Source organism: Crocodylus siamensis, chromosome 13, assembly GCF_052110815.1.
Source record: "Crocodylus siamensis isolate JL-2025a chromosome 13, ASM5211081v1, whole genome shotgun sequence".
NCBI lineage: Eukaryota > Metazoa > Chordata > Crocodylia > Crocodylidae > Crocodylus > Crocodylus siamensis.
In genome coordinates this window covers 34,873,643-34,895,939 of record NC_143407.1, presented here as the reverse complement: position 1 = coordinate 34,895,939, position 22,297 = coordinate 34,873,643, and the positions used below count along the sequence as shown (strand labels likewise).

The window sequence follows — 22,297 nt, the reverse complement described above, 5'->3', positions numbered from 1 at the left end:
GCACACTGTTCTTGTGGGAGCAAATGACTTGATTTTTTTCTTTTAAATGAAATAAAGCAGTGTTCCTAACTTCTGGATAATGCTTGGTTTCTGGTAAGAACAGACATGTGGGGTGGGAAATTTCCCAGCGCTTTATTTTTCTGTGGGAAGTTTTCCATTTCTAAAAATTCATTGTTTCATAAAATTCATTAGTAACAATGAATGGATGCCAATACAATATTAGGCAAGCTTGGCAGTTTCAAAGTTGTAATTAACGTTTTTCAGGTGATTCTCCCTAGGAAGTGTGTGAGAGAGTGCATCTGTGTTTCATTGATTTGTAAACAGGGAAGGTAAATGCACTCACGTTATAATCCAAACCAGAAATCAAGTTGGGAATTCACCTAGTGAATCCAAACCACAGCACTGCATGTCGTGCGTAGTTTTTTGGGTGTGCTAAAGTGAGTGTGTCGATGGTTTTCAGTGCCGGTGTATATTTCCTTACATGTAAACAAACAGCGTAAGGGAAGTGCGTGGTATTGTGTATTGTCTTTACATTCTTACAAGTATTCCAATACAAATAATCTCTTTCCACATAAAGCTTTGAATGTGTTTGAACGTAACATTTAAACCACATTAAGTGTGCTGTATTTAATTTTGTTCCTAATCAAGTATTTCAGTTCAAATACTTGTGGCTATTGGGACATAAAATTAACACGGGGGTACTTTTTTTAGTTTTGTTTACTAAATATAGGTCAAATAAGCATGCTAAATCAGATCACGCTCTGTTCAGGGCATTGGAAAATTTTCTGGAAAACCCACATCTCTCTGTAAGAGCAATGTGTGTAAAAAAACAAACAAAAAAAATTCTTGGCTTTTTTTTTTTAATTGTTAAATTCCTAGCCTTGCAGTGCTATAAACAAAGCTTATGTATTCTTGGCTTTAAAGAATTTTTTTTGGAAAAGTCTAGTTGGTGTAATAAAAGATATCGCCTCTACCACAAGTTGTGATAGCTTTAGAGAGGCACTTAAAGGCAAGCCTGTTGCCGTTGGAGTTACCTTATTGTTAATTCCAGTTTCTCTGTGGGATTTCTTACCATTTTGCCAAAGAAAATTGTGCATTAAACAATGTGTATGTAAGGCCGTTTTGAAGGCTCTCTGAATTCAGACTCTCTTGCTTCTTTTTACCTTGAAGATGAAGTAAGTGTGCTTGTATTTTGTAAGGTATGTGTACATCTCACCTGCTAGGATTCCTCTAATGGAGCGGTTGGAGGGGTCGCAGTCGGAGGGGTCTCCCTGAGGGTCGCGGTGCCCAACAGGGGCAGAGCAGACCCCCCACAGAAGGCATCAGGTTTACCTAATGTTCTCTAGGTAATTAGAGTAATGGAGGAAAAAATGTACCTGATGTCTTAAAGTGCTTAAATAAAAGAAGCTTAAATTTTACATCTTGCCTACTAAATGCTTCCCTTCCAAATGTTGTACCAGACATCTTTTAGTTAAGGTTATTCCTTGTCATGATTTGCATTTTAATTAAAGGTGAGATCAACATCAGTGCCATGTATATTGGAGGGTCTCTTTTAGAAAACAAGGGTTGTTGGTATTTTGAGTAGAGTTTTAAGCCAGTTTATTTTAGTCAGAGCTTGATAGTATCCCCCTGGTGTTCATATCTGAAATGCAAAATTTAGTGTGCTACTATATATGAAATTAGACTGTAGATGGCTGTGAAGTATCCCTAGCGTTCTCTATCTGCCAGGTTTGTTCCTACTGGGGAGAATCATTTTCAAACACTAAAGAAAAGGAGAGGGATTATGTTAAGGGTCGCCTCCTCTAACACACACTTAACAAACGTGGCTGAAGATTGCATATGCTAGTCAGTAGCAATAAAGCAACCACTTTCTCTAAAATGTTTCTTGAGAGCCAAAGATTTGAGAGAAAAGGAAAGAATACTTAAAATAGATCCTGGTAAGATTGTGTGTGCTTGTAATGTGCTATCTATTATAATAAAAATCTCTCTTCCTCCCCCTTCCCCCATCCCTCGCTTTTTTTTAAAGTATGGTAGAAGAAAGTTGACCCTCTCCCGGTAGAATATGACTTTCTCCAGTAAAATCCAAGAGCTCTGTAGGTTCTGTCTAAATGTGCCATTAACACAATTGTACTGCAGAATTTGGCCAGCTTTCTTGCAAAGAAAATTGTTATGAATAATAATTTGATGTAGCTGTTTTGTCAGCCAAAGTTGTTAGCTCAAAATTGCAAGACTGGTATCTTGCCAAAGCTTTGGAGGAAAATAAAATCGTTGGAAGAACCTGCTTCCTTCATACTTGCACCTTGACCGTTGATGAACATTCATTTAATTATTGCTGAAGTTGCTGAGATTCTTGTTTGCACCTTTCTTCCCCCCAGCTATACTCTGCTACCCCAAAACAAAATTGGGCAAAGTGACTGAAAATGCCTGTTCTAAGAGCTACCGTAAAATAAGCTAACGTGCAGGGGATTTTTTTTTTAAAGTTTTTAAATAATAGCGCGATATAGGAACCGAGCATTTAACCTTTGAAGTGGTGCAGGGTTTATTGTGCAGTTAAAGTCCAGATCATTAAGTTCTGTAGTTAATGTTTGTTATATCATGCTGTTTGCCACTGGTTGAACAGTATATGCTGAACAGCAACTCAACATGTAGGATAGGGGGCTCATTTCTGAGTGTGTGTTTACATATTTCTGAGCCCAGGAAAACAAGAATTGCCTGAGCTCAAACATTTTGCACTCTGACATTGAAACTTTATAATAAAGAGAAACCATGGCAGTACCTTTTGATGCCACTGGTAAAGGAATTCTCTAATAAATTGCTGTATTATCCAGATGGTTGCTTTAAAGCAAATATTTGTTCTTTTTAAATAGCAGTTGTTGTTCATATGCTTACACCTCTGAAAACCTGGAAAAACATGAGTTTTCCAGGTTTTTCTCAAAGCATGCCCTTCCACAACCATAAATCTGCTTCCTGGAGCTTTCAGGGTGGGTGGAATACATCTGATTTATCCTTAACAAAAGCTGCCACGGTCCTACATGTTGTGTCCCACAAAATTCTCTGTCGTTCCTCTTCATATGCTCTTTTTGAACCTTGCTGTATTGATCCAGACGCTCATTACAGCAAGATGCCAGCGTTTGCACTGCAGCCTGAGGGGAAGTCCAAGTCCAGCTATGGCTAGAGCAGGTGTAGGCAACCAGAGCATGGCACGCAAAGGCATTTTGCTTGGCACATGTGCCTGGGGTCAGATGAAGGGGCAGGCGCTGTGCTTCCACAGTAAGGATCGGGCCCTTTGCTGCTCTGCCACTGTCTGCGCCTGGCACTCCAACGTCTTACAAGTTGAGGTTGTGGCACTCTGCCCAAAAATGTTGCTGACCCCTGGGCTAGAGCGTGGGCTGCACTATGCAGGAAGCTTATGTACGTGACCACAAAGGCTCTGGAATAAAAGAATGCCTGAAAGAGGTGTGTATGCTTGAACAGCTGTAGCAGTTCACATATGCTAAAATGTGTGCCGCTAGCCTCTAGAGGTTGATGTTTCACTAGCTATGTCCAGAAGATAAGAGAATGGAAAACTCCTTATCCGCCTAATCCAGCTCTGCGGTACATGCCAAATTTCCACGTTTCTTCTCATTCATGTGCTGTCATATGGCCTCTCTGCTTAGTTATCTCTTTGTATATTTGTTGGGGAAGTTTAAAAAATGTCGTGATATGCTTAGCTGTTAGCAACAGGACTCTGGATTAACAGAAGTTGGTCAACCAAGGGAAGTCTTTAGGAAATAGTGAGGTGTTGCCATCTGGCAGGTCTTCAGTGGTTTGAAGTAGGCATGATGGGCGAGAATATTTTTGGTTTAGGTAGTTTATATTTTCCAAGTTTAACTTAAATGCTCTTTTTGTACTGGTTAAGATGAGGTCTAAGTCTCTAAATGTCTATTGCCATGCAACTCTTCTTTATTTTCCTGTGCACTTTGCGAATAAAGAAGTGTGCAGTCTTACACAGCTTGGGCCTTTTGTTTTAAAAGAGGGAAGAGTTATGGTGGTGGAGTATCAGGCACAGCACATCTTATTTTTTTTCCTCCATTTTCTTTCAGTGTTGGCACCCTTCAAGTTCTGGACGGTTTTGAGGCACATGTGGGTGTAATATTTGTAAAGTGGGCACATGTAAATACTAGTGCTGTTAAACCCAGGAATGGTGTTTTGTATCGGTAACCTTTTGATATCAATGGTCCTGTGATGCTTTTTTCTTGTAGTACATCTCAGAAGAAATATTTTGAAGTAGCACCACTTATAGTCAGACAAGGATAACAGTTGTGTGGTGTGGGGTTAGGGAAAAGCTTCTCTCCTTGGAGGGCTCTTTTTTTCTTGTATTTATTTTTAATGGAAAGTAATGACCTTGGCTTTTGATTTGTCAAAATAAGTTTGAAGAACAAATATCAGCTTATTGGAGACTAGCTTAAAAATAACCAAAATGTTGATTGCTAGGGTTCTGAAGTGTAGCGCACGTTGGTAATGTGGGACAGGTTTCATCTAGTTGCTTACAGCTTCTCTGTAGGCACATCTGTATGTGCATTACTGTGCCATAGGTACTGCGCATTAAGTTTAGTACCTGTAATAACAGGTACTAACTGAATGTGGAGTAACCGGTGATGCTGTGCAGTAGCAGTGGCACACGCCTTTTTAGTGATGTTAATGTGCAGTAGACTAATTGTACTGCACAGTAGTGCAGTAGCATGGCTTTTGCCATGACACACACTAATGTACAGTACAATTAGTCTGCTGTACATTTAGCATCTTGTGTAGACACACCCTGTATGTAGAGAAGATTTGTCAGCTGAGTTTCCCAAAGCCTGTTTCTTTTTCCACCTCATAACATTGTGGACCAGATGCTAATAAACATTGAGGACCAGATACGTAATGGTATTTAGGTTCCCAGTTCCCATTGGGAAATACCTTTAGCATAATTATCAGTTGCCTTTTTTGTGGTAAGCAGCCCAGACTAGGCAAGGTGTGAGAGCATTTATAAGCTATTGTGCATAATAGCAGTGGTTACTTTTTGGGGAGAAGTTCCATTAATCTTGTGGGTGTGGGTATCTTTTAATTAAAAACATGTTTCTGTAGTCAACTATTTATATTTGCTAATAGCTTACTGTGTGAGCATTAGTTAATAGATTGAGCTTTGCAGAAGGCGCGGTGTAGGGGGAGGGGTGCTAATACCCTGCACGCTGGCTGGGTGGTGGAATGTCAGCATATGCTGTAATCGCACACAAATTAATGCTGCATTTGGCATTTAATGTTGATGTCTGTTTAGCCTTTAGTTCTTTGACTCTCAGCACGGGATGCGATATTGACTGCCTTTTTTTTCCCCCCCTTTGCACTGTAGAAGAGGAAGATGGCGTATGGGAGAACGGACTTTCCTATGAATGTCGCACTCTGCTTTTTAAGGCAGTTCACAACCTGTTGGAGCGGTGTTTAATGAACCGGAATTTTGTGCGCATTGGGAAATGGTTCGTGAAGCCTTACGAGAAAGATGAAAAACCTATTAACAAAAGGTAGGATATCTTAATTCTTGTACTTGAGGTGTTTGGTTTTTATCTACTACTGAAAAGAAAATGACTCATTAGCGTGAGCTCATACTCTTAGTTTATAACGCGGACAACATGCACTGTGGGCCCCTGGGTCCTGCATTTTCTTGGACTCGGCTTCTACGGGTTCTTTGAAAATGTATTAATCCTTTACTATTGCTGATGTATACGGGAATACACGAAGGTTGATCCTCCACATAAACTAAGTCTGGATGTTGTTTGCCTTACTTCAGAAAAACAGTGGCTCTCCTCTATAGCACTTTCCTTACAGAGGTCACAGATGGGTTTTTGGGCAAGCAGAAAGAGAGCAGATGAAGGTAAGGATTAAGTGGAGAATCTTTAAAAGGAAGGGAATGAAGGAATGGTAAGGTGCAGCAAGATGCATAGAGGAATTGGGCTCCACAGGCCTGTGAGTTTAATGGTGCCAGGTACTGCTCCCTCTTGTCCTGCAAGCACTTTGAAAGTACCTCCTGGGGATAAGAGCAGAGGCACAGAGGCTTTTGAAGAAGGAGCTACTTCCAGCTCTCCCTTTAGCTGGAGAGCTGGCTCTGTCTGGGAATTGTGCGTACTGCTAGTAGGACACGATCTCAGGGGTGAGGAAATAAGAAAGACTTAACTTTTGGTCTAGGGTGGAACAGTTTCTTCTCATGGTTTGATGCTGTCCGTGTTGCTTAGCGATAAGTCACAAAACACGAGTAGAAACTAGGTTAGCTGGAACAAAGTTTAACCACTGTTCCCAAATAAAATTTACAAATCTAGGGTAAGTAAACCCTAGACCTCTTTCAAACCAGTATCCAAGAAATCTTGGGTTACAATGTGCCTGTTGTTCGGGTGCAGAGGAAATGTTGGTTGGGTCTTTCTGTCATAAGTTTAAATAATATTTTAAAGTTGGTTTCCTAATATTGGTCTTAGGTTGTCCATCCCCCTTTCAAATACCCCTGAGGTTTCTATGCTGGCTGTGTTGGTAGCTGATACCCTAGAACCGAGGTCTGAGTTTGTCTTTCAGATGGAGCACTGTAGCACCTTTTAGAGATTAATTAGTTCAGAGAGGCGTGAAGTCACTTATTGCTGTGAAAGCTTGTGCCTCTCTGAACCAGTTAGTCTCTAAGATGCCATCTAAGGTGCCATCCTGCCTTGCCTTGCCAGACGAACATGGCTGACCACCTTTCTCCTTCAGATGAGGTGTTCTTTCCTCTTTTCCATCCTAGTCGGGGCAAACATCTCTGCACTCTGTGGTAGCTTAGTCCCCTCCTTTTCTTTTTCTTTTTTGGCACTAGGTGCTGTAGATCAGTAGCAAGGATGGTGAAAGTTTTTATTAAGTGGTTAGGTCAATATTGTCTTGGCACCTTCATGGCATGTCCTGGGTTTGGCTAGCCTTGTCATTCCTAGCTTCCATTTGAATCTGGCTTTTGTTATCCTGCTGCACCTCTTAGAGTAAATCCAGTAAAAGTTATCGGACTTCTGTAATCTCTTTTGTAGCAGCTGGAAAAACTAATGGAAGCTTTTCAACTGAAGTAGCAGTGTTTGTTTAATTTGGGTGCTATGTGATGTATCAGATCACCCAAATGCCATGCATGCAGAAGGTCAGGCTGTTCATTGTGAGAACTCAAGGAACCGAGGGGTGTATAATTCATAACTTTTTATATGTACAAAGAGTAGATACCTTGCCTTAGCCACACCAATTTATTCATTGGTCCAAGTAAATATATTGAAAAATATGATGCTTTCTTGCAGGATGTTCTTAAGATTTTTGCAAAACGCACAAAGCTGGTAGGCCAATATTACCTTGTATTCCTCTGTTGAAAGCAAAGTGAGCAAATACTACTTGATCTTGACAAATTTAGCTAATGTCTTTGCCTAGAATATTTAAGAATCCAGATAATAAAGAGGCACCGGGCATGGTCTTTGAGGAACTGGGGTCCATGGAGGTTTCAATCCAGAAAGTAGAGAGGAGTCTGCCATTCCATGGAACTTGCTGCAGCTGGAAGAGCAGTTAAATGAAATAGCAGTTTTCAGTATTTCACCTCTATCCAGAAGATCTGGCGTTTGTTACTGCATGGTATTAAGTTGGGAAAAATTGAAATGAAATATAAAAGTATAATACGGCATACTTCAGTTTTCCCAGCTATGTAAGTCCGAGACCTTCGTGGCCAAAAAGAGCCGCTTCCTTTTCACCAGCATGGAGATGGAACGTAAAGTGAGTCTTACATTTTTGCAAGAAAAACAGTAACATTTTTCTAATATGCTCAAATTGCCCAAGACTCTTAAGAACGTTCTTATTAAATTTAGTGGTGAGACACCCATGTCCCGAGCAGTGGGTTTTTTCCCCCTCCCCTTAACTCAAGCCAGGTTTTGTTAAAGCTCACTGCTTGAAAGTAACACTGAGTAAATATTTTCTTGATGCAAAGTAGAACATAGCTTATGTCCTGGCTCCAAGAAAAGACTACTTTGAAAAAGTTTGCTTAGGTGATTTTGAGCAAGCATGAATTAAGGGCCAGACACTGTCTTTTTAAGTTCTGTTCTGGGGTTCCTCTTCAGTAGCCCCTGTTTACGGGAATGACTTCTGCTGGATCATTTGCTGTTCCTTGTAGGAAGCATGAGAAGACAAAAATGCTAATAGTAGGCAGATATTGGTATGCTATGCAGTAATCGCGTCTCAGCCTCTTGAAGGCTCAGATCAAGTGTAGCATCTCAGCTTTGTCATCTTTTTTTTTTTTCTGGATTCCCCATCCAAAACATCTACTAATAAAAGTCAATCTGACAGCTATCTGGCAGAGAAACTTTTTTTAATGTAGGAGGGATGGGATAGGTTTCAGGAGAGTTTTGCCTTGCTTTTTCCTTCTTTTTTATTTTATCTCTTCACTAACTATCTCTAGACTCATCCTGTAACAGTAGTACTATTCTTGCAGAAAAATGACTACACGTGGTGTCTACCACGGTCACAGTAGCTGTTGGGATTAAAGCACTTCTTTTGAGGAGCGGAGCAGTGTTTCTCTCTACCTCTTGGTTGGTAGCTCTTTGTTTTTATGTATTTGGGTGAAAAAAGGTGAGAAGCTTTTACCTGTGCTGTGTAGGAAAACTTCAGTAGGTAGTGGGGGAATGTCTAGGCATGAAAGCATTTTTAGTGTCCCCGCCTCCCTCCTTTTAGTGTATCTGGCTAGACAGCTGTGATTTTTGCCTCTCTATGCAGACCTTCTCGCTCTTACCTGCACCGTTAACATCCAGATGTGCTCTGCTACATGTTTTTATGTGGGCTGCTCTTTGAAGATCAGCTGGAAGTTTGAGGGTTGATTGAATTCAGTTCCCTGCCTTGGCTACAGTGGTGCGCTTATAATTCTTTGGCTACCACTTTGTCTCTCTAAGTGCAGCTCGAAGCACGTGTGATCCTTTGTGGTTTGGAGCCAAATCTTTCTAGGCATCATGATGGCAGTTTAAGGTTAGCATGGCTGCTTTTGCTGTCAGCCCTTAGATTTTTGAATGTCAGGGGACTAGAGGCAGTGTAATCCATGATGGGTTGTTGACTCTGGAACTGGTGTCTCCTGTAGGTCTGACTTTCATCACTTTCATCTTATCATGAAGAGCACGCAGGGGGATAGTTGTTAAACTTTGCATTTCCAGAGCACCCAAAAATTTCCTCCCTTGCCCTATAGCTCCTGATGACCATAGGAGCCTGTTATCTTTTGCAGTCTGACTCCCCATTGTTCTCGCCTTGCGTTTCACCATGTAGCATCTTCGATGTGTTATTCTATTACATTATCCAGCCACCTCCTACCTGGTCTGCAGTCCTCTACCAGGCTGAAGAGTGTGATCTTCAACAAGTACCTCCGTATTTTTCCCTTTCAAGGTAGCAAGGTAAGAACGAAGGAGCAAGCATCCTGCTAATTCTCAGGCTTCCCTCACTTGTATGTTGGCGAAAATAATAGGGGAGAGAGTGAGTGCTTGGAAGGCCACTGGAGACTCGAGGAGCAGAACTAAATGTTATATTTATAGCTAATAGGAAAGCAAACTGATGCAGTGAAAATGTTCTATGTATATCTCATAACTTTTTTTTTTAGCTAATCTTCAGAGGCAGCTCAGATTTGTGTACATGTGTTCAGTAAAGTGAAGCCAGAAGATAGTGACTGTGGATTTTTAGTTCCAACATTTGCTGGAAAAGGAACACATTTTTTTTGGTGTTTTTTTTTTTTTTTCTTCTCCTCCCCTCCCCCCTTCCTTTCTGGTCCTATTTCTCCATCTATTGCATTCTCTCTACAAGTAGCCATATATATACTTTAGAAATGTAAGTTCTGGTGTTCTTAAGAGTGGCTCATTTGAGAGGAAAAACCTTACTGTTCTCCATTCATAAAGATTTTTCCTCCTCCCCCTGATTAGTCTGCTCTGAAATTTGTTGCTTGATGGAGTCAGCCTTTCTGCTGACAAATGGATCGCATTTAACATAATGTTCATAGAATAAATCGGATAGGAATACTTCATCGGTTTAAATGTTATTCCAGGAATAAGTCTTTACTGAGGACAAAACTTTTATATTTTTCAGTAAAAGTGAAATACAAGCACTTACAGATTGATGAGAGTCTTAAATTTGGGGGAAAAATGTGGTTTGTGTCAGAAAATTTAGTAAATTTCTTTTTGGAATGCTGCAGATACTTAATAATCCTGCTGTTTATGATGCATTATAAATAAATTGTAGGGCATGGGAAGCTGAAAATCAATATGCCACTTGTATTTTTGCACATTCTTTTTGCTACCAGTAGTAAATAATAGAACCACAGTCTCCATTGATGGCAGACCAGAATTTGTGGTTTTGATATGTTCACATTTTGAAAAGCACAAGCGATAACCTTACCGTGGTTTACAGAACAAAAGTTGCTGCGCAAGGTGCCTAGGTAATTTTGTTTAATGGGAAGCCTGGCTACGTGAAACTGGAAAGTAATCAACTACAGTTTTACAATAATGCGGGTTTGTTTTATAGAGAAATGTGCACAATGATAAATGACTGAAAAAAATATTCTAGATGTAAGTGTCCCCAATCCCAGAGACTTGCATTGCTAAACAACTCAGCTGCATCTTGATCTGAAGCATGCATGTGTGTGTTTCTCGGTGCTCTGAAAGAATAGTTTATTTTGTCACCCTGCTCTTGCTCAAAAGGAGAGAGCAGATGCTTCAAGCTAAGGGGTTGTCAGTTGTGGTTACGTTCATGCACCTGCAGTCATGGAGAACCATTGCACTGTGTTGTTTTTGGCTGGTTGCCTACTTGAGTTATTTGGAGTGCAGTAGCAGTTACTGTGTACGGGAGCAAGTTTTGCATATTGTTCAGGACTGTCTTTTTTAAATACAGAGAGAGTCTCGCTTTTGGTCTCAAGACTATATGTAGAGACTGGATATCTTGCAATCTACCGTCAGCATGTCCTGCCTGGTGCATAAGGAAAGGCTTAAAAATATATATATATATATATTTTTTTTTGCTTCCTTTGGAACAGTTACCCTGAATGATGCATCTTAAGGGAGCTGAGGAAAATGCAGAGAAAGTATCTGGATACACAGGGGCTCAAAGGAGGGTGTATGTTGTTCTTCAGCAGGGCTGAATTTTTGTAATCAAATGACTTCTTTGAATGTTGTTAAAAGTAACAGGGTTGTAGATTGTAGCCATGTTAGCCTAAGGACATAGGCAGACGAGACTCTTTGGGTATATCTGATATCCTTTATTAAACCAACTCAAATAGTTGGACAAGCTTTCGGGTAGAAATTAAAATTTAACGTGTCTTCTAATAGTACTTACTGCATTCTAATAGTTCAGCATTTTCTTGGTCCCTGTCCCTACGCTGTTCTTCAAATTTTAAAAAAATGTTGTTTGTTGTTGTTGTTATTGTTGTTTTTTCTTTTACTACCACTCCAATGAGGCTGTACTGGCATCGTATACTGGCAGGAAAGCAGGTGATGTTTTTCCTTTTACTGTAGACAGCTGGAATTGAGAGCTGCCGTAAGTAGGACAGAGCAGGATAAACAGCAGGAGCCGAGAGCATTGATCACATGATTGTCTCTTTGGAATATGGGGTTGCTACAGAGACCACGAGCAGACGAATTTAGCACTTTACATCAGAAAGCAGTTTTCCCTTGTCTGCTTTGAAAGAAGTTACGATGGTTGCGGTTCAGTTGCAAACCCTAAAAATGCCATGGCACTGGATTTTCGTCTGCCTTTCAACCAGTCTGTGTTTAGTCTCTATCTTGTCTTGTGTTCAGAAACAAAATAGAAGCTATTAATTATAAATAAATGACCTTCCCTTCTAGATGGTGAATGAAAATTTTATACTGAATTGTAATTTTCTGGTTTCAAGTGATAAATCTGGTATTTACAGAAATGAGCCAGAGGAATACGTTGATTTGTCTTCCAAATGTTTAGCCCTTCCAGCTTTTTAAAGCTGTAGTTTGGAAGATCAAGAGATAACAGAGATTTACATCTTGAATAAGTAAAGGAGGCTGAAATAGAAAATTACTGTTTTAGTATTGTTCTGTAGGCCTTGAGGTACAGGAACATGAGCCATAATTTTGTGGGCATTATTTTGTAATTGCAGTTGTCTGGGTATTTTGTGATCTCACGAGCAAGCAGAACAAGATCAACCTGTGTCTTCCAGGATTATGAGGAAAAATAACATGCACTTCAAAACTCGTTTCTCTTCTGCACTCGTACAAGATTTTTTGCCTCCCTCTTCTGCCCCCACACCTTCACTTGTGTGTGTTAGGGAGTTTTTGGCATTTTTACATGGCATACTTCGAACCATATGAGAAGTTGCTTCTGTCTTGTATGCATGTGTGTGTTTACATCAAAATTGTCTCTCTGCTGATCTGTATTTACCTCCCTAGCCATAGGCAGCTGTTTAGAGAGAGACTTAAAAAAACCAAAATGCCCGTTACTTCATCCCTTTGTTGATATGTAAAGAAGCAACTGTATTTCTGAAACGTCGGTAGTGTTAACGTCAAGACGCATCACACGTCATTTTATCTCAAGAAAATATAGAGGTGCATAAGCATAATGCTGTTGTGTGAGCATTCACAATAAGTGGGAGCTGTTTTAGCAGCTTAATGATTATTGTCACTCTGTCCTATAGTGAATGCAGGCCTTGTGCAAGAGGATGATATAAAGCCTGATGCTATAAGGAAACTTCTAGCCAAAGGCATGAAAAAGTTGCGTAGTGAATTGAATTATTCATCTTCATCAATCTCTCATACTGTTGCAGTACTACTTACTTACTATGATAAGTTGCTTATGCTGGGTTTGTTTTCCCTGTATGATCGGCTCCCTAAAAATTAAACCGTAAATAATTCACTGCTGTCAGAATAGCATGTGGGTTGGCAGCCCTATTTTTAAAAGGAAAATCTGTAAGCAAAAAAATCTTCTCTGTGTGGTGGGGTGGTTTTTTGACATGCGTAAATAATAATTGCATGTGTCCTTCAGTTCTTTCAAAAGAATTTGACTGTGTCTAATAGTCTGTCTTCATTTTATCTAAAGCACTTCCTTGGCACTGTTTTTAATAGGGCATTAAAAAGCATCTGACTTGAAGACCATTTTAAGACTATTTAGAGATGCTTCTGTTTTATATTTCTGCAACTGTGATGCACTAATCTGGACTTGCTGGGTCAGTTGCTATTGTGATCTTGGTTGTTGGTCAAAACGTTTTGGTAGTGTGAACTCTGGGTCCTGACCAGTCTCTCCAAAATTATCCTGACAGGCATTCCTTAACACTCAGAAATAGAGAGGCATGCTAATAAGAGAGCCTAAAACATGTCAGCTAGAGTTCCCACTCCTAAATAGGGAGCATGGTTCTGGAATTTGAGGAGGGGTGTGGGACACAGGAACCCCTGATTTCCAATCTAGGTGTGCCAGCTATTTATAGTGGGAAAGTGACTGCTTTCTCATTTTCAAACAGGCATAAGGAGTGTGTATATTTGTATGGCGCACGCATAATATTTGCTGTGTGACCTGCAAACACATAAAAACGCACATTGAAAAACGTCAAGGATACATGGTAAAATGTACTCTTCTTTTAGTGATCGCTTAGCAGTAATTATTTGATGCTTCATGAGTTGGTATTTGAATTTACTGTGGAGAGACCTTATTGGAGCCGATATTGTTGCTGAGAAGTAGGGAGTGACTGCAGTTTTGGGGCAGATTAGAAGTGTGCAATTTAATGAAGCATGGATTAGGTTCTAACGCATCTAATGTTTGTGAAGCATTTTGGAGATATAAAGCATTTTAGAAAGTAGTAATTCATGTAAAGAAATAACAGGACTAATTACCTTTCAATCACCAGTGGCATTTCCATATTGTTTAGCAGAGATGTAACAACATCCTATATGTATAAACCCTGGACCTTCCTTTTTTGAGTCTTTATTATTAAGATAAAGACTCTGCTTTTATTTACTGAGTAAATACATCTATTATTCTTTCTTCCCTGTGTGAAATCTTAATCCTTTGTCTGAAACACTAAATCACAGTAACCAGCTGTGATGTCATGGTTGTTATATTATGACATCAGATGGTGGAAAAGAGCAATAGAAACAAAAAAACTCTTGAGGAAAAATGGATCCTGCTTTTATACAGATCTTTGGAGTGGGGAAGGAGGAAACCAAACAGATGTTTTTAAGAAGCTGGGGTTTTTGTTTTTTGTTTTTTTAATGAAGGCAATTGACTGTTGTTGGATACTTACTCCCCCCTGCATAAGTTTGATAATCCTTGTGCTATTTTCAATGGGATAGTTTTTGAGATTGTGGATGGATCTTATTTCAGGTTGGTCTTTTAAGCCTCTGTCTTGATCTTAAAAGTCACATATTGATCACTGACTATCAATTCACTAGCATTCCCGACTGGCCTCATGCTATCTAGGCTTGTGCTAAGAACATTAGTAGAATTAACTTTACTTAACAAGGTAACTGCAAATTTATGACAACTTTTATATTTACAGAGCAAAACATAAGCTTAGGCAACTTCCCTGAAATCTCTTAAAATTCTGTAGGTTTGTCCTTAGCCTGACTGTGCAGAGAAGAGTTGCTCATATATAAGGTTTTGGATTTTGTATTTTCTCATGATTATTTGCAGGTTTTTTTAAAAACATTTAATTTTGGCAAGATGAAGCTATCAAACTTTTTGATAATTGGAAACAGTAGTTATTCCAGGCCAAGATTTCTGGCCTCATGTTTGTTTCTGATCAGTGATGATTATGTTTTTGTAGTGTAATATTTGTTTTCTAATAGTTTGGCATGCCCCATGGAGAAAGGGGAAAGTAATTAAGACCAAAGGCTTTTACTAAAGTTGTTGCTTCCAAGGCAAATATCAATATAGTGACTTGGCTTGTGTCTGTGTGGTTTTTTTTTTTTTTTTTTATAAATAAAAGCTAGTGGCAGAATTGGTAAGAATAACATTGGGAGAATGTGCTAGTTGGATATGGCCAAAAAGCCTGACAAAAAATGTGTTCTTCTGTCAGATGTTGAAACTCAAAAGGTGCCTCATTGATCCATCTGCAAACTAAGCTACCTCAGATGCTTTGCTTTAAAGAGAGAGCAAGACGTGGGAGATATATATATTGATGCAGTATCAATGTTCTTTTGGTTTTTGGTTATCTGTCTGTAGATATGCTGTTTAGCTCTGCTCTCTTATTCTCATGTTGCCACTTCCTTCTCTTATTCCGAATTCCTGCTAAAGTAAGAAAGGGATGTTTGGAATTGAGAGAATGAGGGAGGTATAGCTTACTCCATCCTTACCCTGCTAGCTATAAAGTAACGACTCCAGTCCTCGGTTTATTCATTTCTATGGTGTTTATCTTCATGGGCCAAGTATAGCTAGTCAAGCTCAAGGCTGAATCCATTTAATCCTTGCAGGTTAGTCAAAGCTGTGCAGATTGAACCAATAAGCAAGTGAACAGACATTCACTTTTGATTTTTGGAAATGCAGCCACATACCTACAGTGATCCAGGCCAAAAGCTGGGGGTGACCCAGGCCAGAAGCTGGGGGGCACTAGAGCACGTCTCCCTACTGGGCTGGAGCAGACAGCTTAGGCCAAGGCTAGCTGCCCACCCTGCAAAGGGGAAGGGGTTGTGGAGAGGTGCAAAGCATCCTGGGATGCTGGGGGACTGAGAGTTAACTTGAATCTGGGTGGGGATCTGGGACAGAAGTTCATTAAACCAATTTAACTGAAATCGTTTAAGTCTGATGCTATATCCAGGTTTATCTTAAACTGGTTTCAGCCATTTTGAGAGCAGTTTATGTGCACTCAACTTCTGTTACGTTACAGATTTGAACGGGTTTCTGATCACTTGTACTGATCTATGTGTAACTTCCGTCCCTAGCCATCAAGACTAATAATGTCTTTTTATGGAGGCTTTCTTTTTCCTAAAACCACTACAAAAACTGTTTGCTAAGAAAATACCTACATCCTTGACTTTCACAGGGAGAGATCAGAGGAGAGGCCATACTCCTCTCCGTCATATCTATAAAGTGCTGTGACATTTTCCATCAGAAACATTTCTCCCGTCTTTTACTGGCATCTCCCCTCATTTCAAAAAAGCTAGTGTGTTCATCCTCACTAGTTTGGGTAGCCAATAGATACCGTAAAATCTTCCTAAAGGACACGGAATCAGGCTTCATCCTTGAGAGAGATTTGTGCCCTGCAAAATCTAAGTCTTCATTTATCCATGTCTAGTTCTGACCCTTCTGACTGTACAGAGAAACTTCATGTTGTAAACCAAGTGTGAGCAAAAGTACTGATCCAGTACTGCTTTTGAAATCTAAAGCATTCACATGTGCAGCCAGGCACGCAGACGCCGTCTTCAGTTTATTTTTGTGGTCACCCAGAATGAATCGGCACGGTGGCAGGAGTTGGGCTCGGCGCAATCTGAAAATCAGCGTTCTGTGTCGAAGGGGAGTGTCAGATCTGAACTAGAGGAGCAGGCCTCTGAAGTCAGTGGGGTGAAGCCATACAATGTGAGAGTATTTTATCTCTGGAAAGAGCTTCAATTGAGGATTACTGTGTGACCCTGTAGTCTCTGCGCCAAAAATTTGTCCCTCTTACAAATTACAGCTGTAAATGCTGGGCAGATCAACAAGGTCACCAGAAGGGTTGTGAATTGTGAATCAGTTGGTTAAGATAAGAGTGCTAACAAATAATGGGAGAAAAGCAAGGGCATTACCTATTTTTAAGAAGGGGGACTTGTCAGTAAACCATTTGATAGAGTGCTTTAAGGAAAATTATGAATGGAGTTGGACAAGTTAGGGATTATAGAGGAAATGTGAAGTGAGTGAGGAACAGGCTGAAGGGGAGGCAACTGTTGGTAATGTTAAAAGGGGAACTATCAGGTTGGAGGGAGGTTGCTAGAGGAGCTCCTCCAGGAACAGTCTTGCAACCGATCTTGTTTAATATTGCTTAGTAATGAACTTGGGTCACACAAGCGAGAGTATGCCCATTAGCTTTACTGCTGATATACAGAGGTCCTCTTAATACGAAGGAGTGGAATATCCTACGGAAATAGCTGGAAGACCTTGAGGTCTGGAGTGACAGATATGAGATGAAGCTCTGTACCACAAAATACAAGGTCATTTGTTTGGACTAATAGCCAAAACTTCAGGTATAGACCACAAGATCATCAGGTGGAAACAGCCGAGGAGGAAAAAGACTTTTGAGTGTGCAAGCTAATCACAGGATAACGGAGGTTAAGTACGTGAGGGAGGTGGACAAACACCAGGGAGGAGGATGGAGTGTTTAAACTAAAGGGCAGTGTTGGCGTTTAGAGCAAATTGGGGTGAACTGAACAAAAGCACATAACCGGTCTGCTTGCGGCGAGCCATGATGTGGAGTCTGTGATTTATTTCAGTGAATGAAGGTCTTGTCTACATGGAAAGTTGGATTGTTTTAACCCTCCCCCTACCCTTATGTGGATAGTTATAAAACTGCTCTTATACTGGGTCACGTGAGCTCTTCAGTGTTAATTCAGTTTTAAATGCACGCTTGAGGCTATACTGGGGGGAAAAAATCCCAGATAGAGAAAGTCTAACACTTGATAAAACTGCCAGGTGCTTTATGCGTATAATAATGAATACATGCTTAAAAATGCTTTGACACTAATGGGGACGTGGTCCCTGTGTGTTTTCTGGTCATTGAAAAACTTTAAGGAAATCCAAAATGGGCGTTAAACCCAAAGTTACAACCTTTTAAAATTCGCTTTTTTGACTGGCTGGATGGATCCTTCACTGTTGAAGTCATTCTGAGACAGGATGTTAGTCATTTGTTTCTACATCCCTATCAAATACTGTGGCTTGTAAATTCTTTATTCTGCCCTCTAATTGATTTTTGGACATGATTCTCTTTTAAATAAGCCTTGCCAGACTTTGCTAAGACAAACTAGTACCAATTTAAACATCCTGTAGCTTATAAACTTGTGTTTTGGATAATTTATACAAATAAAGTGTGGAAAATGCTTGGATATTTTCAAAAGAAATACAGAATCTCCATACAGCATATGCTCGAAGTACTGGATCCAGGAGCTAGAAAGAGAATCCATAGTATTACTAGCTATTGTAAAATTCAGGAGCTCATTTTAAGCACGAGTGGTTCTGGACATAAACACCCGTGCTTAGTTCTCTGTAGTTGGTGCTGTTTCTGGGTGCTACTTGATATCGTTTAAAAATAATTAAAAGTAAGTTTTAGCTTGTACCTGGCTTCCTATATCCAGTTGTAGTAGTTCTGATATTCATGGTCATTTCTGCATGGGTTCTTGTGGTTAATGTCTGAGAGGCGTGGCAGTGCAATCTCAATGAAAGGTCAAATACCTTGGACCCCTATAAAGAAGAGGGCAGAAAGCTTACTTTTTTGTTTGGCTCTTTTTTTGAGTTAGTTGAGAGCTGAGATTGTGGGCACCATCATAATTTACTAATTAAATGTAGAACCTTGCCAGGTTAATAGGATTATGTAGAGTAATGCCCAAGGTACTGAGAAGAAAAGGGAACAAAGAAACACAGGCTACTGTAATATGGTTTTGCCCTCTAGCAGAGAATAACTTGCAATAAGACGGGGCAAATTACAATACAGAAAAAATTGGTTCTTTGTTGCTACGCTGTGACCCCCAGTTTAATCATTTCAGGCCTATTGTGAATCCTTCAGCGGGGACTGGTTGCATTGCAGTGAAGGTGTAGTTTCCTTGGGGGAAGCCCAAGGCATTAACTCCTTAAGAGCATTACTTCATGGGAAATTAAGTAGCATATTTAATGGGATCCAAAAGGAGTCCTGTCTTGTCTGCCTTGTTAAAACTCTCTTGACTATGGTGCGAGTCACTGAGGTTTGGAAATAGGGGAATTTTTTTAAGGGGCAAGCTTGTAAATTTGGGGAAAATTCAACCAAGACTTAAGGGGATGTGCCCCCTCCTGTACTAACGCCTGATCTTCTGAAACAGTTGATCTTTGGAAAGTAGAAAACTGGAATTCTGTCACTGTTCTAACTTTAAAAAAAACAAAACAGTGAAAAATAACAATATCTTTTTATCGAATTTGGGGTCATGTTACACAGTTCACAAAATTTTCGAAAGCAGCAGTTCCCAAACTTCCCTGTTGTGACCGTCTTTAGAAGCCTATAGTTTTGTGCCACCTCCATACAGCAGTCACTGTCCCTTTGCCAACAGTTAAGTGGAGGCAGGGACATAACCATACCTCAGCTGGCCCTACGCCTGGCCCTACACCAGAGGTGAGAGCTAATCCAGAGCAGTTTACTCCTGAATGCAATAGGACTAAGTTGCCCGGTGCACGTGTCAGTTTATCGTGGTGTAATTGTGGGTCCAGTGGCAGTTACCCCAAAGCAGCTGAGGTGCAGTAAGCACCTCTTCCCTTCTAATTGTTGGCACAGGGGAATTAGGAGTTTTGTAAGGCTCCTAACCCTTGCTTTGGGAACTGCAGGACTAGAGAGCCATCCCGTATCTTGGCTCTTGGCGCAAGAAGGTCTGTGCAATCAGAGGTGGCTTTTCAAAGACCTTCGCTTGAGATTTTAGGTACCCTTTTCATAGCACTGTTTTTGTAAGTGTTCTGTAACATTTTCATGAACATTTAATATTGCTCCTGGAATATTCAGATTCTGGGTAGCTATTAATTTGTCAGAAATTAGTGAAATTAAATGTGTAAAAACATGCAGTTGGTCATGATTATAAAGGCTTAGAGCACAGGAGACAGGGTGACCAGTCAGTGAGAAGATTTTAATTTTATTTAGTTTCCTAAAACTCTTTACTTTTGCAGTTCAAACTAGAGGTGCATTTCAAAAAAAAAAAGACGAGGCTAATTTGTCTCCAGAAGACATTTGAGTGCTTGTTGGTCCGACATCCAGTTCCCTTAGTAAGGCTTCAGGGTTGGGGACCAGCTACCTTTTTACAGAATGTTTTAATCCTGTGTGATCAGCAAAACATGCCCCATCATTAGCGGCAGTATTTTAATTGCAGCTGTGCATGAATTGTGCTGTACTCCTGTACAAGATGACTTCAAGAGCCGTGCCCCTTGATGTGGATAGTAGCATCTTTTTTTTTTTAATCTTCCCTTGTTGCATTAACATTGTTACGGTTGGGTAGGCTAGATGGATTTCACTGCACTTCACTCACCCTTCAGGTGTGGATGAAAAAACTAGGTTTCTCTGGTCTTGAAGCTGTCTTCAGCTGTTGCCATGTGCATTGCAACAGCAGCTGCAAACTTTCGCCTTCTTTTAGAGGTAACACGCCTGTTAAAGGGACGTAACTGCCAACCATGGCTGCTGCTCTCTCTCTCCTTTTTCTGTGCTTAGTGAAGGCTGCCTCCTAGCACAAATTCATTTTCTTTTGTTGTTCTTGAGCTCTGGGCAGCTAGAAGGACCATGTCCTTCTAAATGACATGACTATGAATCTTTGTCTCTTTGAGGAGCCTTCTCGGAGCAGTTAGAGAGGCAGGAAGCAGTGCTCTTACTCCAGAGAAGGGGTAGAAAATTGTTCCTCTTCTATTCTTAAGATTGGTTTTGGTGCTCGAAACATTGAACAGACAAGGTTCTTTGGGTAAAGGTGATATCTTTTATTAGATCAGCTCAAATAGTTGGGAAAAATTCTTCTTTGCAAGCTTTCGGGCACAAACACCTTTTGTCAGGCCGAGGAAGCATCCCTCATTGTCCCAGTAATGATGCTTCCTCAGCCTGATGAAGGGTGTTTGTGCCCAAAAGCTTGCTGAGTTGGTCTAATAGAAGATATCACCTTTACCCAAAGAACCTTGTCTGCCTGTGTCCTTAGACCAACACGGCTACAACCTGTACCCCTAAACATTTGGCGCACTTACATTGTTGTGATAATCCAGTGCCACAAAAAGTGTCATATTGGCTGTTAGTACCATTACAGACAACTACCCTTCACACTTTGAGCAATTTGATAAGGGACTACTAAGGGCCTGTTTCCACAGGTACAAGGTGTATTTTTACAATGTATTGGCTAACCCACTTCAAAACCGTATTGCATTACTGGGACGAGCTTTACTTGAACTTGTTAGCTGGCCAGGTAAATGCATAAGTTTTCTTCTTTCATGCATCTTAATGTGATTTCAAATTTAACTTGCCCGGTCCACATTTGGGTGTATTTTAAAATGTTAACTGATATGCATTTATAAAAGACACTTAAGTAACAGAAGTGGGGAGGCCCTGTATTATTCAATACGCTGTCTCCACAGTTTTCAAATAGATGTTTTATGTTCATTATTTCTCAGGTCCCAATGTGCCAAGCTGGCATTGACTGCTTGTTTCACTGGGACTTAAGCACCTCCTGAGGATATTTAACTCAAACGTCATCTTCGTTAGGTTGTAAGAGGTAGGTTTATTGGGATTCCAGAGTGACGTTGTGTTCTTTCAGGAGCTTATTGCCTAGAGCTGGATCATTATAAAAGATTATGCTAATTAGCTATCAGTTGGTGTTGGTTCTCGTGTTCCTCTGGTTGTTGCCCTTTAAGATAACGTGTACGCTTAAATTCTGAAAGTGTCCCTTCCAGACTGTCATGACTCCTCAGTATTTTCTTAGGAGTTGCCTTCAGGTCCTGTCCCTTCAAGTCATCAAGTAGTTCCAGCTGCTCTAAATGGGAGGTCCTAGAACCTCACTGGTTGGGCAGCAAGAAACCTTCCAGGTTCAGTCTTGAATCTTATTCCTGGCCATCTTATACTCATTTGTTTTTATGCTAGCATTGTCTTTTAGCATAAAATAGCTCTTCTTCCTTCCTGGTGTTGCTTCTTCCAGTGTATTTGAATAAAGCAATCCTGTCTCTTGTTAGCTTTCCTTTTACTAACCTGAAGAAGCCAAGCTCTTGTAATCGCCTCTCCATAGGTTTATCTTTGCAGCTCTTCACTGCACCTTTTTCTGTCTGAATTAGCCTTTCTTGTTTGTGGGGATGCAGTATTTCAATGAGGTCTCACAGGTGTCTCATACAGTGACTACTGCTGCCCCGTCTTATTGGAAATGCCTTGTATGATGCATCTTAGGAGCGTAGAGGTGGTCAGCTGTGCCAGTCTAAAGTCAGACCGAAAATAAGTCCAGGTGACTGACTGTCCTTAGAGACTGACTGGTTCAGAGAGGCAAGACAGGTGCTGTGAATTGTCGGATGCTATGTTTTTAAGCCTTTTTTTCTTGGTTGTTTTTAAATTGGTGGTTCACAGTCACCCTGTGATCAACTTAGACACCTGGGTCTTTCTGTTCCCTCTCCAACT

At 40.4% G+C, this 22,297-nt stretch overlaps 1 protein-coding gene across 3 annotated transcripts in view; it reads left to right on the top strand.

The window, feature by feature from the left end:
• The window catches only part of MED13 (mediator complex subunit 13), a 75,356-nt gene that overhangs the window by 10,099 nt on the left and 42,960 nt on the right, over positions 1-22,297 (top strand). For all 3 annotated transcript variants that reach the window (XM_090025033.1, XM_090025034.1, XM_090025032.1), the window contains exon 3: positions 5,372-5,540. In XM_090025033.1, coding sequence (XP_089881159.1) covers positions 5,372-5,540 — 169 coding nt within the window. The remainder of the gene's footprint in view (positions 1-5,371; positions 5,541-22,297) is intronic.